Raw genomic sequence first — 16,972 nt, 5'->3', positions numbered from 1 at the left:
AGAAATACTGGACAATAGTACCGCAAATGTGGTATGCAAAGATTCAAAAAGACATCACTGTTTCACCACAAGGAGGTTATATGGCTCTTCCTTTTTCTTTTTTTAACCTAAAAGTTTAGATTCCAAAACAAAGCTGTGTACAAACACACTGCACCAAAGAGCTAACCAGCAACATTTGGGGGAGAGAGTTGGGGAAGGAAAGGAGCTCAGGTACTACCAAACCACTTCACAAAAGCTTCCTCTAAACTTCACCCCTCTTGGGTGAAGAATGATCCATCATAACATTTATTGCTAGTGTGTATCAGGAGTAGTTATTTCAATACCGCTCAGCAAGTAGCAGAGTTGCAGAGCTGAAAAGAAGCCTTTTTGTGGGGGAGAGAGAGAGAAATTGAGCAAGAAAATTGAGAAAAGAAAAAAAAACAAAGAAATTGAGCAGGAACAGCTGAACCCAGCTGTTGCCTGGGCCTGTATGATCTGCACTGCAGATACAGTTTGTAGGTTTACAAAAGGCTGCAAATCATGGTCTAGTCCTAAATACCTTTTCCAGTTTGTACTCTGTTACCTGTGAAGTTTTGTGCTTTCAGATGTAGGTCATAGAGCTTATGAATGTAGCGAATATACATCTCTTCTTTGTTCAGTTCTGTCTTGTAAAAATTCTGCAATAAAATTAATTTAGTAATGAAATCCAGCAGGTAATAAATACATTAATTACAAACAAAAGATATTGAACATAATGCTATAGAAGTACATCTTATATTTGAAAGTTTCACATGTACAAAGGCATTACACAGAACTTCAGCAAAACACTGGACATTTCCATTAAATTATCAATAGACCAGTCAACATGCTCTTGATTTTTTTAAATTATCTTAGAACCTGACAAAACTGAAAACTGCTGTTTCTTAAGCTGTAACATTTAACCATTTAGCATCTTGCTGAAAGCTCTTTGTTGATTTTAGAATGCTGACAGCACTCTTAACTTTAGTATTCATATTTTAACAAAATATCTACTGCTTGGTATTTCTTCTCTTCATTCTGTCATAGCAAAATACCAGGAGGACTTGGGTAACACTACAAAGAACTGTTCAATACTGGAAACAGCATAATCCCAAATGAAAAACGTGTTTTCTTCAGCCCTAACTGATGCATAAATATTGTACTACATGATTAAAATATAAAAAGTTGCACTCTAAAGTAATATTCAGGACACAATTTCTACAAGACTTCTGGGTAGAGATTTCTGGATGTATAACTGCTATTTGTTGTTACTTGGATAAAGTATGGGAAGCAACATAATGTTAGAGGGAGAGGAGCACAACTCTACAGCACTGTCCACAAGTGTTGCCATACTCACTAAGGGGCATGCAGCTACAGTTTCTCTGGTAGCTACACTTACGGTTCAGGATAACCTTCTTTGGTTAACAAAAATTTATAGGATACAAGAGTCTTGCACTGGTTCTCCTTAGCAATTAACAATTTGTGTTCTATTATTCAAGTCTCCTACTATTTGAATTCTAAGCAAGTAGCTGAAATGCTTCCCTTATTGGCAAGTATTCTTACTGTGTGACATTTTCTTAGTTTGAGATATTATCAAAGAGAAAAGTAGGAGGATCATTATGAGAGTATCATAACAAAAATACTATAAAGTATTTTTTAACTGGCTTGAGAAAATGACTAGTCATCAATAGCTCTGTAATGATATGCCCCCTTTTAGGCTACCATATGACTTTATAATCCAAAGACTTCTCTTTTCCTTCCACGGTGTGTAGACCAGGAACAGATGCTTTTCTTAGAAGAGAAAATGAAAAATATCTACGTATATGTTCATGCTTACCTGTCTGAAAAAAGCAGAGTCAGTAACACACAAGAGCATGCAATAAGGTCTAAAGAAAAAATACGGCACTGAACTACAGTACTGTACCTGCTGGCTCTTACCCCTGGGCACTAAAGGCTCCAGTACTTGTTACAAGTCTAAACTATACATATCAACTGGTTTTCTGAAGCTCAGCCCTGACATAGTCCTATTGGTCTGTAAAGCAGACAACAGCAAGACAACCCAGTCACAGCTCAGGAGATGTGTCATGCCAATATAGTGACAAAGGTGTTTTTATTTTTATTTTTTATCAACAAACTATTTCAAGACAGAAAACATAATAGATAAAGTTTTTGAAAATGGACATGAAGTAAAAAGTAGACTTTCTTAATTATGACAGTCTTTTTCTTTTTTTCCTAAGAAAAAACATCTTGAAAACAGCATTCAAACAGGCAGCATGAACATGTTCTACTTAAATGACATCATGTCATAGGCCAGTGTAGAGCATCACAGGAAAAATCTCCCCTTTCTAATAATACTTAATTCTAAATGAATAGGATCTGAAATATGAATTTAATGTCAAACAACAATGAAGATTGTTGTTGTTGAAGACCAAGGATGCCTGAGAAAATTCAGAATGCTACCAAAAGTTACTCTATATTCTTTCAGTGCTTTTGTATGGTTCTGTGCTGAATTCTTTCATCAGAAATTCAACTTTCAAATGTGAAATTAGGTGATTTTTACATATAACGAACTCCACTAGACCCCTCTTACACCAGCTATTCTGAACAGACATTACTAATGTGAAACCCAATCGTGATGATCTAGAGTGAGGAGAACAGGAGAAAAAATCCTACCTTTTCCTTTCATCTAAGTTACTGATACTTATACAGAACCCTTCAGCATATTTCATGGTGCAGCATAATTCCAGTGAGTTTGATAACTTGGTTGACTTGGACATTTCTATTTCCCAGAAGAAGAGCACATACCTCTACAGCAAAACAACATAAATATTCTCTTTTCATGCCAACCAGTCCTCTTATCTTTGGAAGTCTGAATACCTTCAAAGTGCTGATGAAAAACGAAGTGTTACTTCCTCCTCTAGCCTTTTATTTTATACATCCATCTAATTACACTTTGCATGAAACGTCTTTTGGAGATGACAAGCAGTTCATCCATCATATGGACAACTAAATGTCTTAAGTGGTGTGCTGCTTTTGTAATGAAAGTTCCCTTTTCAAAATTTAACATTAGTTATTCTCTGATAGGCAAATAGTAACAACATTTGTCTGAATTTTATTAGGGTAAAAAATCTGCCTTAGCCTATACAAGTCATGGAAAATCATATTAAAAAGCTTTATGATGTTTTGAGGTTCTTAAATGCTTCAATTTTCTTTTTGTGAAAATCTTGAATGAATGATTTACTAATAATAATTTAAAAACTCCTTAGTGATAGAACGAAAATAATCCAGGTGCTTTAAAGAATTCAAATCATGCCAGAGATTCTGACAGAAAGACAGCTGCTCTATGGCTGTGTAGTAAACATCGTCCCTATTCGGAGAGCACTATATCCATGCTGAAGAAATCCTTTATTCTCTTATGTATAACTGCTACTTAGGAGTGATACCAAATTGTTTCACTGACGTCAAAAATGCAGAATTACAAGTCAGCTTATTCTTTTTTTTTTTTTTTTCCTCCCCATGGCTAAAAATAAAGCTTTCCAAAACAATCACCATGAGAATGGAAACTTTCCAAGGTTAACAGAAATCAACAAACTTGTCAGTAGAAATTGGCCTAGAAGCAAAACATACCCTCTACACATAAATGAAATATTTTTCATACTATGGATTTGCATTGATGGTTGATGATACGAGAAGCTCTGGAGCAGCATTTCTGACTCTTCTATTGGGAAGAACCTGCAGTCTTCAGAAGATATCCCTTACATAAGATATAAGGGATATCCCTTATAAGGGCTATATCCACTAGAAACAACCTGTACAGGCTATTGAGGAAGAAAGGAAACTAGAGAAATCATGTCAGTTCTGTTGGGTTTTGGGAAGGAGGAAAGGTTTGTTTGTTTCTATGAACTTGGGAGACCAATTATATTTGCAAAATACTCTGGTGAAATTTATCTAGCAGGGAGAGACTGAATTTATCTAGTAGGGAGAGAATTGAATAAAGCAGTACAAGGAATCCCTCAGAACTCAACTATACAATGCCAGAGAAAACTACTGTATCAATTTCATTCTGAAAAAAATATTAGCAATACTAAACACAGTATTTCTGTCAACTAAAAATGAATTGAGAAGCAGGCCATCTCCCATTCAAATACGTGGATATATACTAGAAAATGCTCAATTAGAATCAAAAAGGATGAGATAAAGTATTATACAAACCAAAAGGCTAACAGTGCAGCCAATCTTTTTGCCATCCACTTCTCCCATTTTCATGCAGTCTCTGAAACAGAAAGTAATAAAATTCAAAAGGAATGAAGTTTATTCTTCTCTTAACGTGAAGCACGTCTGTCATTCGCCACATGACATTTGATTGCTTCACACCTTGTGCTCAAACTGTGGCAGCAGAAGCCAGTAAGACAATGCTGTTCACCTCTGGCTCTCAGGCACTCATTCCCATTCCTGCACTGTGGCCTACAGAAGCCTCACGAAGCAAAACTGACAGCATCTTTTGCTGTGTTACTTTTAGCCCATCTCAGTCAGATCACCACAGTGCAGCACAAACACTTGTGTTGGCACGAGGAAGAGGGTGATGTGAGTGAGGAGATGAGTCTGTGACAGTGTAAACAGAGACAGAGACAGTGTAAACCTAAAGTGGTCATAGAATTCTGACATTAGTTGCTTTGTGGAAAAGCAGAATGACATTGACCTCCTCTGTAAATGCTATGAGGTCCACCAAATTTTCCTCAGTAGCACTCTACAATCAGCATCATTTATGAGTTGGTGAAGCAATGGATCTGATTCCCAAGTCAAAAAAAAAGTTGGAACCAAAAGGGAACCATTTTAAGAGATTTTTATTAGCCAGCAGGGAAACATAGTGTTACTACAACCACACTGGTGCAAAAAATAACAGGCAGGCATGACCATGCAGTCACTAAAAGAAATTTTACATAAATTTAAAACATTCTTGTACACATGAGCTACACAATTGTCTCAAATGCTCTTATAACCACTAGCATGCACATTTGTTCTGAAAGATGTTGGATTAACAGCCCTGGAGGTTGTAATCCAACTGATCCCTGAGGAGGAATAGCAAGCATTTCAAGATAGAAAGAGCTCATTTTTTTGTTGACAGAGTAGCTTTCTCTTCAAACTATCAGTGAGGATAGCAAATGGAGTTGCAGGTCTCACCAGTGGTTCCCTGTGGAACTGGGGAAAATACAAACTCTTAAGCTCTAGAAAGTGCTACAATTGATGTCAATGAAGAGGACTAAACTGAATCTTAAGTTTTTACAAAGACTTCACAAATGACTGAGAAAATCACTTGTAGTCTGCCACATCTACAAAGGAGGATATGTCTCTTCCTTCCCTATCCTTTTTTTGTGCAGTACATTCAGATGCAAGCTCCTCACTCAGAGATCATATCTTTGTGTACATACTTACTGTGCCAGCTGACACTACAACTAGGCATGATTGACATCGTGATAATAATTTTACATATTTTGTAAGACAGCTGTCAGGTGATTAATACCGAGCTTGGTGGCTTCAGGTAGACTTGAGTCACTAACCTATTGCTGAAAGTTTCTATATTCTGGATAGGAAACTGGTGCAAGCCACTGCATTTTCATCCCACTGGAGGGACAGATACTTGGGTTGGTTTTCAGCCAGCTTGTGTCATTTGTGGATTGACTAAGCAGCTGCTGCCAGAGATCCTGAGCGTGTACAGATGATACATTCATATGCAGTCACCATTTGTGCAAGATGACCAAGTTTTTCTCCTAATATTTTGAAGACGACAACCCTACTGATAAATTGTGATAATCACCCACCTGTAGTCCAGTAACCTTTCCATGAGGCGAGTCACTGTAGCAATTAACGAAACACCACTTTCTCTCCATGTTTCCCGCTCAATTTTCTTCAGCAGACTGAAAAAAAAGAAGCCAGAACAATTTCGTTTATTTTTAACTATCACTATGACAACCACTCTGCTTTTACCAGTACCTTAATACCTTAGCAACATCTTTGATAGTTAGATTTTTCCTTTACAAACACCCTCCCAAGAAGCACAATTTGCAAACAATGTCTTACCTAGGATAAGGACCAAAAAGTGGAATTCTAGTCCAGGAAGCATTGACAAAACAAACGATTTTTATATTAGCTGCATCAGGTTAAAATATATCAAATACCTAATTTTCAGAATATATTAATATCCCAAAGACTTAACAAAGCTTTTACATAAAATTTATATATTAATTTCATGCTGATACTTCATAAAATGGGGAGTTTGAAGACATATCTACAAAATAATATTTACCAACTCGGTGAACTTTCTGAATGGGACCTCAGCTTTTTTAACAAAGATTTTTCCTCCTCAGTTCTCAAACATTTTGGCACACATTAAATTTAAGAATGGGGAAGGGATGCTAATAAGATGATTCCTCTCCACTTCACTTAATATTTCCTTTGGAGAACATGCTATCATGTACACGTAAAATTCCATTAACTTAAATTGCTGTAAGATTCTTTATTAAGAACTGTGTTGTGCTGAATTCTTATGTAAATACAAATTACAGATTGAAGCAAAAAGATTTTAAAATTGTGTTATAAGTGGAGCTGTCAGTAAAATTATACTTAATATCTTTCTGTTACAGGCCTCCAATTTTCACTACTTGCGTTTATCAAATATAATAATTTGAGTATGAATTTCCAACATTTCCTCTCTGTCTGAAAATGAACATGGAAATATTTATCTACAGAGTTCTGTTACTTTTATGCTTTGGTGCAGAACCTCAGATGGATGACACGCCCAAGGACACATCTTGGCAGTCTCCCTGAAAATGCACTTGGGTATGGTTTTCTTAGAAGTCTGAAAATTGCCACTTCCATACACTCGAAGGTTTTTAGAGAGCTGCTAATAGCATCTCCGAACCTTCTGTCTGCAGTGGGCAAGCTGTCAGCTCCACTGACCTTCATCTATACTGAGCATGTTCAGTCCCATAAAACTCCTACGTCCAAATTTCACCGAACACATACCAGCGCCCAGCAACTCCTACATGCCAACTGCACTAGCTGTGCACTCCAGCTCTGTTCAGCTCCTTACATACAGGGACATTGCCGATGTAATTCTCCTAGCTAATCTGACCTAAATGAAGCTCTACAGTGCTGGAAGCAAGGAGGAAGCATTGATCTTCATTCTGCACCCTTATATCGATCTTAGACTCACCACTTCTTTTTAGGAGGCAATCAGATGTCTTTCTCTCACATTCAAAGCCTGGCTCCCAGTCACTGCCGGGAGAGACGGATGACAAAGCCATCCTCTACAGAAGAGGCTGAAGCACTAATCCAGCGTCTCTGCTTTCCGTAGAGAATGCATCAGCTAACTTAATTTGCTTTTAAACCCCTGATGTTTCCTTTCAATACAAATTTTTGTGTCTAGCAAGAAGTAAGAGTAGAGCCTGTTACATTATTAAGCACTGATTACTGCACTGATTTTTCCTTTCTACTGCCTTTCAACCTTTTGTTAAACAGGAACATTTCAACCTAAATTCAACAAAGTAGTTACCTACAGTTCCTGCAGAAAAACTGCAGAAGTCTGAGTTCTCTTTTAAAACAGATGGGTTTAATCTGTATTAACTTACACATGTTCTTTATAACTCTATTGGCATATTTGTTATAAATATATAATTTCTACAAATGGGTGGTGTACATGCATTCAAAGTACTTTTTCAAACTGATATCAGTGTTGTCAGCAAACAATTTTATGCCTTGCCTTCTGATGCATGCCTCCCCCTCTCCACCTTTCACCACTCTGCCCAGAACTACCATTCAGAACAACACAGCTACTCAGACAGAACCCTTGGCTTTCTCATGGCAATACCTAGATAGAATTAGAAATAAATGACTGGCTTAAGCTTTTTTCCCCCATCAACACACTGTGTTTGAAAATACGTTCACACTTTAATACCTCTCTTCTGTTTGATCCCTTTGTTGGATCAATTTATTTCCCAAATGCAACCTCTTCCCCACATGCACCAATAAACGTGGATAAATTCTTCCTTAACCTGTGTTTTGCCTATTTCCTTCATACAATTTCTGGTACCTACAGGTCCCAAAGCATAGCCAAGAGGCTATGTAATAAGGGAAACAATGAAAATTTTTCTGCCTACTGATGCTACTATTGTTTAACATCTGGGCTCCCTTGAACATTTTGTGTTTTTTTCTTGGGTTCCTAAGAATAAGGGTGTGGAGTGGGGACCTGGAGGATCAGAGCTCTCCAGGAAAGAACACCAGGCTTGTAAACATGTTCAGGTTAGCTCAACCATGTAGTTAAGTCGCAACTGAAGTGGATTTTATATGCCTAAGCTACAGAGTTATTCTCAACTGACTCAAAACTGACTCAGAAGCACCTAATCATAGCAGTGCTTTAAGTTGTCTAGATCTCCACTTAGGAGTACAAAATCCTCCAGGTATCTCACTATAGCCAGAGGTTCCCTCATTTAGTCAGACAGGTCAAAGTCAAATTTTGCTGCAGTTCAGAGATGAGAGAAGAGCTTCCCAAACCTCACAAAATGTTCAAGGCACACCAAAACACTTAGTCCAAATGGGGTCTAATGGACCAGACAGTGCTAAATTTAGTCATGCAGCTGGGGGAAGAAATTCAGACTGACTGCACGGGAGAGAGAGCAGTCGTCACTTTTCATACAACAGCCTTATGGCTAGTGAAATCACCCAGGAACTGACAGAGTTGGGTATTAAGTGCCTGCTTAGCTTGAATGCTAGCTGCAGTTTCTTCAAACAGAAGCCCAGTCATCAGTGGAGCCTGCCAGCCCAGGCTTTGTGCTTCAGTAATGTGGCCACCTACTCTCCACACCTGAAATGACCAAACTGTGTTAGGCCAAACTGGAACACAGCTACACATGTAACAAACTGTCAGCATCCATGAGATTCAGAACAAAAGAGCTACTCAAGTATACCCCTTAGCTTCCGAAGAAATGTTCTAACCAGCAACTGTTCAATAAAATGGAAGCAGGCACCCCGTGCTAATTAGATCAGGGGTTCCTTTTCAGGCTTACAATGCAAGTGTAGATCAGGACACCTTTTATATCACAATTAGACTGGGTAGCAATTACAACATCTAGTTCCTCATGACAGCAAAATGTTCACCACTGCAATGTTCTGCAGCTCTTCAAATGACATCATGAGCTAATCGCTGTGTGGTCACGTTCAAGTCCCTGGAAAGACACTGATCCAAAACAAATATCAGCCATCTCCCCGCTACTTTCACTGTGTTTTCATTTGATAAAGATAATTCCATTATAAGCAGTAAATTCTAAGCACAGAGTATTTTAGAGACATCCAGAGATGCTTTTAATTTGTCCCTGAAAACAGAAGATATTCAAAGGAAAGATGTAGTGATTATCTCTGGGAAAAAAAAAAACACCAGCAGTTAACGTGGGAGTCAAGAGATTTAAATTCATTTTCTGATTCAGACAAAATAAACAAAAAGCATGACAAAAACGGAATGTGTCACACCCACTGCAGTTACTACTGTGTATCCAGAGGAGGTGTGTGCATCTCTGTGGCTCCCAGCTGTACCTATCAAATCCAACCATGCCAAATCTTCAGACTAGTCAGGTAACATTGCAGCATTTGCTTTGGTTAAAGACTGTGTAATCACTGCTGGTCTCAGACCTACTTTAGTTTCACATTCCTTGGGTAAATACCACATCCCTGTAACTTCAGACTAAACAAGTCTGCTTTCCTGCACTGTGTGAAGACAGTTTAATTTTGCAGAAAATCTCAGGGTAGCTCACTCCCTAAGTTGTCTGCTTTTAAATGATTTTTCTCCACATACCCTGGAAAACTATCATCCTCCATTTTAGATTAGCATCTTCTCCAAGCTTTCCTGTTGAGAGGTGGTAATGTATAGACTATAATCAAATTGAGAAAAAAACAAAAAACAAAACAATAACAAACAAACAAAAAACTAATGGTAAATAGTTTTCTTGAGCTGGAAGTGAACTTGAGCTGTTAGTCTGAAATTTGCCAAAAAGTCTAGTTATAATTCAGTTGTACCAGAATAGAAACAACAAGTATACTGATGCTGTGAGACATTTTACAATTTAGATTACTACATGTCTTCAGCATTTAGACTTAAAAAAAGCTATCACCATTTTTCAACATATTTTAAACTCCCCCAGTTTAAACCCAACTCAAAAACTTAAAAGAAATTAAGAACTATATTTCAAACTAATATGCCTTACAGAATTTTAAGCTTTTTCAGTGACAAAAATCCTAATGTATTTTGCAAGAAAGTGCAATGACAATTTTATAGAAATTCTTCCTAAATGACTTTATTTTGAAGTTAGAATACTGTTACTAAAATATTGAAACATTCTTACCTTTTATTCTCTTTACTCAAGACTATGAAAAAAATCATGAATAATTGCAAGAAAGTTCTGCTTCAGCATGTGATACTGCTGTTTACCTTTATTCATCCATTCCTATATTACTTCGCCTAATCTCTCTACCCAATTTTGTTTTTGAAAAGGAAATATTTAGGAGTTGTATCTTTTTCAACTCAATACAATTGCACATTATTATGTTTGCTATTCAGAGACATTATATGCAGGAGACTTTAAAGCAAACCTATGTTTGCTTTTCTGAATGTTGTTAGACAACAGAGGTAAAAATTATATTTAAAGAAGAAGGAATGGTTAGGAAGCTACTTAAACAGAAAAAGACTGTGTGTTTAACAGCATTAAGGAACAGGCAGCTTGGATTCTTGAAGAGGAACAATACATCTCCTACTAAACACATCAGAAATGAGAGAAATCTTCCACTTAGGTGGAATTGAGTTCTAAGGAACAGCAAAGGAGACAGAGTTCAGTTAGTTATTTTGTACTTGTACTCTGTGACAATCATTCACTTCAATCAATGGGATAACTTATGGGCAACCTTAGACCTTAGCATTTTTACTAGCTTTTTGCTATTAGAATTCAGTGGTACTTCACTTATTAAAATATAGTAAATGTTTAACAAGTAATTTATAGAAGAAAATAATAAGAAATCATCCTATCAGAATAAAATAAAATTGTATACACCAATCAAGAAATCAACAAGTGACATTACACAGATAAGTATACATTTCTGGCAATGGAAAATTACTTATTAAACAGCTTTTTGTTGAATCCTCATGCCTGTTTTTCAAAATGCCTCATTTGTGCACTACCTGCACTCTATGCAATTATGAAGCATTTCTTGCTTTTCTGAATTTAAATCTAGGCAGAGAATGTTCTGTGATATAACAGATTTAGCCTTTCCCAATTATAGCTATGTAAAGAAGTAGAGCCAGACTTTACAGATGCCATACAATACTATAAAATGTTTTTATTCCTAGGATTTTCAGGAAAAAAAAAAAAAGATTCACAACTGCTGTAAGCATTACTTCTCTACACTGACATTAGCATCTAACACAAGTAACCAAATTGAATGAACTGGTGTAAGATAAACACATTACTCACATACTGTTGAAGAGCTCTCGGTATGTTTCGTCACCTTTACCTTCCGACATTAGGCTGTCCAGTTTGTCAATCAATTTTGCTTCCACCTGCAACATATAAGTGTGGTGTAAACAGCTTCTTTTCCCTTTACTTAGATTACATAAAAATGAAGGTGGACTTATTTTTTTTAATGTATGGGACTTAGCTAAATTAGAATTACTGGTCATTCATGTAAATCTGATAAGTCATTTCATCTCTTTGAAGCTGTTATCATTCCCAGGGTTTGTGGGGTTTTCTTTTTTTGGTGTTTTTTTTTTTTTTTCCTCCTTTTTTTTTTTTTTTCCTGGAGGGAGGGAGCTAATTTAAATTGAGCAACGTGACTTTAAAACTACAGGCTGAGTAGCATTTGCTGCTGCTAAGGCAGCTATCTATTTATGGAGTCAGACAAAAAGCACACAGCCCAAATAAATTGCCTGAATTCTCACTGCAGGGTCTTAAGCACAAGCCATTTTCTTAGACTTCAATAAAAATCTCATCTTTTCTAACCTGTACCCCACTCTTCATAGATTACATTTTTTATAAATGTCCCTACTGTACAACATTTGGAGGCTTAGACTTATGTTCCCAGCCTTGCTTACTTTCTAGTGTGTTTGGCTAGAAATTCAATTTGCTGGATTTACATATTAGTTATCAAAAAATAAAGTAAAAAACATACTTGGTGGTTAATGACTTCAATGAATATTTTTAAGTGTTTTAATTATAACAAAAAAAGAGAGAGATGAGGCTACACTGTGTGCTAATTTTTCAAAGCTCCTTTTTAGCAGTAATATATTAGCAACCACAAATCTAGGGGAGAAACCAAGATGTTGTCAAGATATTTTATTACAAAATAAATCTGTTAGAACTTATATTCAAACCCAAGCAGAAAAAAACAGAGAAGCATAACAAGCAGATTTTTGCCTTCTCATTCTTAAGACTTCTTAGCATCTGAATGGTTATTTTAACAATAAGCTTATATACTGATAGTGAAAAGCTACCTGCTTACATCACAGGTACTCCTCCGTTCTTAATAGTTTGTTTTGTGTTTGTGATACAGCTCCCACCCTAAGCATTATGATTGCTTGGTATCAATTCAAATACTTCTGATTTCCTTCATTTGACAAAGCATGAAGGAAGGCACTGAGAAATAGTTTGAGGCAGCCTTAAAGAAGTGAGTGGGAGCTGTGGGAGCAGATGGCACACTTGGTCGTTCCTTCCTAGCCCGTTAAGAAGGTGTTTGAGCTGCAAGAATACTTGGATCCTTACAGAAGAACATTCCTCAAGGACCATCTGATCTTTTTTTCATACTAACCCAAAGGGAAGCTAGTTGAATCTTACCTACTGCTGTAAAGTAGAAATGAAAAACCCCACAACACAATCAGCTTTGTTAAAGACAACTGAAGTTCTGTTCTTCCCTTTGGCAGGCCATAGATTTTATCCTTCATGTTACATCGCTAACATGAAAGCAGAATTTCATTCCTTGCAGAATCTTACTACCCTTGCACACAGTCAAAAGGGAAAACCCTGGTAATCCTCTCCAATGGGTATAATGATACTGTGGGCACCTTCTCCACCCTCAACTGCTAATGAATTGGACTGGCACTCTCTGAAGTGCTTGAATTTCAGCCCTCTTTTATAAACGGCTTCACATACAGTACCTGCTTAAAGTTGCCACTTCGCCTTTGCTCCCAGTCCATCATGTCATGGAAAATGGGAATCATTACATTCCTCAGGTCTGGCTGAGGGATCAAGGTCACTTCCAGGAAAGGGCCAATCAATGCTGGAATAAAGTGAAGCTTGTGTTCCCCTAAAATGAAAGTGAACATGAACTTCAATGTGAATTGGGAGTTATCAAGCAATCCAAATACTATCTGAAGAATTAAAAATTAGAACTCTAAATGTCTATAGACTTTTACCTAGCCTCTATCAGAGCATGGGATATTTTGTAAACACAAAAAGTGAAGAGAAATGCTGCAGACAACAGGAGAATACATGGCCAGACTAATTTATCAGATTTGGTTATGCAATACTGAGTTCACATGTGACAGTTGGTTACCCATATCCCAAGTTAGTCTTCCAGGATGAGAACAAAGACAAAAAGCACTCTGGGCATTTCACTTTTTTTTTTTTTTTTTTTTTTTTTTAAGAATGATTTGTGTTCTGTGCTCTACATTCTTGAGTTTACAAAATGCCTAACAATCTGATTAACAATCTGATATTACATGCTCATCAGAGTTAAGTACTTTGATTTTTACCTATCTTTAGTTTTGTGAGTACAGAAATGGAAGTACATGTTTTGACTGCAGCTAAGGAAGATGTGACTCAGCTGTTCTCAAAACAACTCCTTTTCTAAATCAGTGCTAAAACACCTTCCCTATTAGCTCATCACATTCTACTCAGCAGAAACTACAAAACTAAGGTCTTGTCAGGAAAGGTAGGAATGGTATATAGCAAAAACTGACCATTGAGTTTCTCCAGACTTAAGACTTCTGAGATCTTCAGAATAGGAGGATTATAACCACACTATGCTGACTGTCCAAGCTAGGAATCCATTTCCATCCCAGCCTATCTTCCAGTGGCCAGTCACACCAGACTGACACTCTGTTTGGTATTTGGACAAAGGAAAACCTCAATCCTCTCTGCTGCAAACGTTCTGGGATGCATACACATATGAACGCAAGGTGACCATACAAGGAACAAAGCTTATGATGAATTGCACTGCCAATACAACTTTGTAATGCTGACTAGCATAACAGCAATTACATGAAATACCCTGCCTGCAGGATTTAGTTGGACACGTTATCAGATGAACATCATGGTGTACACAACAGTCGACCCTATTAAATGGCATCATGATTCCCTCCTTGCCTGCATAGCAGGCTTCTGTTCAGCAGAAAACAACGTGAGGAGGGAAATGATGCATACAGGAAGGAGATGGGACCTAGGAGTGGATCCCTGATATACCAGTTTAGAAACATCCATCGTGTACCCAAATAAGCTAGAGTATGGATGCCTTAGTGTCACCAATCAATAGTGAGTACTGTAAATAAGTAAAATATGCTACACAACAAATGTTAAATACATTAATAAGCAAATATTTCTAACTTTGGATATTTAACTTTCTAGTACAGGCCGATCAGAAAGTCCAGTTTTATAACTACTACATATCTTGCCACAGAGAGGTGATAGATCTCAGTAACCACTGATGACCTTCACATCTTTAATTAGACCTCTAATGTGTTAAACTAATGAATAATTGAAATATAGAGATGACAAACTTGGTATCCCAAGCTCATAATCGGTTTTGATTCTCTTCCCAAACAACATCTAATTTCCCCAAGGCTTATATTTTTAAACAGTTTGTACGGTTATCACTTATAAATATAAAAATGTTCCTCAGTTTATAACCAAGCATTATATTTTCCTTTTGTTGTCCAACGTGTCATTAATGCTGATTTGTTTATGCCTTTATATTTTAGTGCAGCTAGGACTTAAGGGAAGATTTGATGCAAATCCAGCATCTCAGGAGAGCTTCAGAATTGAGATATATGACTGTTCCATAAACTGTTTGCCAACAGAACTAAAATTGTGAACTTAAGTATATTTTCAGGCATAATAATTCTGCCCAAAATGAGCAGTACTTTCTCTTCTAATATTCTTTGACAGGTTTCTTTTAGTTCTTTCTGAAGAAATAGGGAGAGGTCCAACACAATAGAAGTATCAGTGCTTAGAAAGCCGGGTTTAGCTATAAAGAAGGGAATTACTAGGGTTTTCTTATGCTTGAATCAAGGCTTCATGTGGACTTAATTATCATCAACTCCTCTATTACTGGTAATTGTATTTAATAGTTGAAGTAACAATATGTGCTTTTCAGTTTTTGAGCTTCTGACAATGTGTTTAACTCCTTACCTAAATTTTGCCACATGCTGAAGATTTCACATCCCATTGTTACCCGCATGTCACCATATCTAAAATACATTAAAAATAAAGCAAAACAGTAAAAAATCATTTAAGAAAATCAACTTCATACATCATTGTGTGACACTGTTAAATTAAATGTCTCATATGTTGTTCATAAAAAAACTACTTTAAAGAGACGCTTTCTTCCAACTTTTTGCTGTTCCCATTATACTCAGCTAAAACTGGATTTCTGCATTCAGGTGGATTTGCAATATTGTCAAAAGTATTGGTTCTTTCTAAGTGCTATACATCAGCAATATAGCTGTGAAGCAGCAGCTGTTTTTTGTAGTTCCCTGAGAACAAATAGTTTTGCTCTAGCTTAAAGAAATACAATTAATTCATACAGACAACAGTGCAGTGCCTGGCAGAAATACCTGAATGAGTCTGAATTAACTAACACATGAACTAGAAATTAGTGTTGGCATTGCTACAACACGTCTATTTTGCTCCCAGTATCTGAACTAATTTGGGCACATCTACGAAGGCTGATATCAGCTCAGGTGACCCATACAAAGGAACAGAACCAACTCTCATTCAAGCCAGTGGAAATATTGTTACTGCGCTCTTTTGGTAGGCCTTTTTACAACCTCCCACATCTTGCATTTTGGGATGTGTTTGATCTATTACAGTTTTCTAGAAGCTGACAGCAATACTTACTTTTCTAAAACCTTTTTTTTCTTGGAAGGTGTGAACATCTCCAGTTGAAGACATAACTGGTTTATAAAAATGACAGCAAGAAAAAAGTAGGAATCCCATATCTACAATAAACATATGGCATTTGGTTATTTCATTTTCTCAGTACTACCATTTTATGACCACTCAACATGCAAATTTGCAAATCACATCACTTGTTTCAGTCTCAGGTAATAAATTACTCAAAATGTTTTTGACCAGATTTCTTTGCATCCGAGTGTACTTTCAACAGCCCCCAAATGTTCAGCAGAAATAATCTATTTTACATATTCTACATCTTTGAAATGTAAAAGTTTCAGAATTGGAGATACATATATGTTTTGGTTTTTTTACAACCCTGAACCAGAAAACCAGAAAACCTTACCTTCTAAATTTGGAAACATGTTTTTGGTATATTTAAATAAGGACTACAAAAAGTTCCGCATCTAAGTTCTGCCTTTAAACCAAAAGCTTTCTGACACCTAAAAAGCTATTACATAAGATAATGATCATTTTCTGGCCTGTTCTACTTTCTAACTTTATTTGCAAGTCTCGCTGGACAAAAGTTACAGGCTTCCCTGGACAACACTGAACCCAGGCTTTGTTATAAAATTGTAAATACACAGATGTCTGCGTATATGTTTTTAGAACCAGGTGTTGAAATTTCTACAAAGAAGATTAAAAGATAAATTTACCATCAATTAAAATATGATTTTTTATTACTCAATTATAGATGCTCCATGGCAGGAGGAATGAACAAGTGTAAGGGTAGCCCTGTTGCAGACTGCAGTTCTGCAGGATAGTAACAGTGC

The 16,972-nt window shown here is 36.7% G+C and overlaps 1 protein-coding gene across 5 annotated transcripts in view; it reads right to left on the bottom strand.

Annotated features, from left to right (window-relative positions):
- The window catches only part of DOCK4 (dedicator of cytokinesis 4), a 247,477-nt gene that overhangs the window by 33,869 nt on the left and 196,636 nt on the right, over nucleotides 1–16,972 (bottom strand). For 3 of the 5 annotated variants that reach the window (XM_038185208.2, XM_038185199.2, XM_038185205.2), the window contains exons 29-36: nucleotides 16,146–16,246; nucleotides 15,438–15,496; nucleotides 13,187–13,335; nucleotides 11,511–11,596; nucleotides 6,076–6,102; nucleotides 5,817–5,912; nucleotides 4,210–4,270; nucleotides 563–656 (exon numbers count right to left, since the gene is read on the bottom strand). In XM_038185208.2, coding sequence (XP_038041136.1) covers nucleotides 563–656; nucleotides 4,210–4,270; nucleotides 5,817–5,912; nucleotides 6,076–6,102; nucleotides 11,511–11,596; nucleotides 13,187–13,335; nucleotides 15,438–15,496; nucleotides 16,146–16,246 — 673 coding nt within the window. The remainder of the gene's footprint in view (nucleotides 1–562; nucleotides 657–4,209; nucleotides 4,271–5,816; nucleotides 5,913–6,075; nucleotides 6,103–11,510; nucleotides 11,597–13,186; nucleotides 13,336–15,437; nucleotides 15,497–16,145; nucleotides 16,247–16,972) is intronic. The other 2 variants (XM_038185202.2, XM_038185207.2) reach the window with 1 other exon arrangement.

This window comes from Anas platyrhynchos, chromosome 1 (assembly GCF_047663525.1).
Source record: "Anas platyrhynchos isolate ZD024472 breed Pekin duck chromosome 1, IASCAAS_PekinDuck_T2T, whole genome shotgun sequence".
Classification (NCBI taxonomy): Eukaryota; Metazoa; Chordata; class Aves; order Anseriformes; family Anatidae; genus Anas; species Anas platyrhynchos.
Note: the sequence above shows the minus strand (reverse complement) of the source record. Positions and strands in the feature narration are given on the sequence as shown.